Here is an 853-nt window from a genome sequence, read left to right as displayed (position 1 = left end):
TTTTTTTTTTTTTTTTTTTGCACTCCTCTCTTAAAGCAGCATTTGTTTGTTTTTCATTTGTTTTTGCCTAGGAATAAATGAGACAATTAAAATGAAAGAAAACCAACCAACTAACCTTTAAACAGAGCAACTACAACAACAACCAACCCTCATACACAAAGTGACCTCAGGATGGGTGAGATGGCTCAGCGGGTAAAGCTCTTGCCTGCAAACCTGTGTTTGACTCCAGAATCCAAGCACAGTGGAAGGAGAGACTTGATTCCACAAAGCTGTCCTCACCACAGCACACGCACACCCTCACACACGTCTCTTGTCACACATACACACACAGTAATAAATGCAATCTAAAATCTAAACAAGCTGTCCTCTGCAGCCAACAGCACTAGTGTGGGATGCAAGGGTTTCTGAATATTAAAGGACTCACTTCTTCACAGCTTCTCCAGGGGAAAGGGACGTCACCACTGAGCTTCCAGGCTGAGACACATAAAAGAGCTGCTGCTCATTTTTGGTTGGGCCAATTTTACACTCATGTTCATGGCCCCAGATAACAAGGTCGATGAAGTCATCCAAAAACTGCTCTGGGATGAAGTTGGTATTTCCGTGTTTACTCCTACACCAAGATTTAAAAGCAGAACATAAGTTCATAGCAGCAAGGGAAAATTCCTTCTCAAGTTTACAGAAATCTTTTCTCCATTCTTGTCAGAAGCTCCCAAAGGGTTGGTGATTGCATGGATTCCAAAGCACAGCCTTACTATCTTTCAGGATACAGTCAGGCCAGAGGTAGGGCAGGAAGCGGGGGGCCCCCGGGTCTGCACTGGGGGGCAGCAGAGTCAGGATACAGTCAGGCCAGAGG

At 44.9% G+C, this 853-nt stretch overlaps 1 protein-coding gene across 6 annotated transcripts in view; it reads right to left on the bottom strand.

Moving 5' to 3' along the window:
- Mre11 (MRE11 homolog, double strand break repair nuclease) overlaps positions 1–853 on the bottom strand; it is a 54,256-nt gene that overhangs the window by 34,669 nt on the left and 18,734 nt on the right. For all 6 annotated transcript variants that reach the window (XM_029543289.1, XM_021207121.2, XM_029543286.1 and 3 more), the window contains one exon: positions 425–610. In XM_029543289.1, the coding sequence (XP_029399149.1) occupies positions 425–610 (186 nt within the window). The remainder of the gene's footprint in view (positions 1–424; positions 611–853) is intronic.

Source organism: Mus pahari, chromosome 10, assembly GCF_900095145.1.
Source record: "Mus pahari chromosome 10, PAHARI_EIJ_v1.1, whole genome shotgun sequence".
NCBI lineage: Eukaryota > Metazoa > Chordata > Mammalia > Rodentia > Muridae > Mus > Mus pahari.
This window is presented reverse-complemented; position numbering and strand designations above follow the sequence as displayed.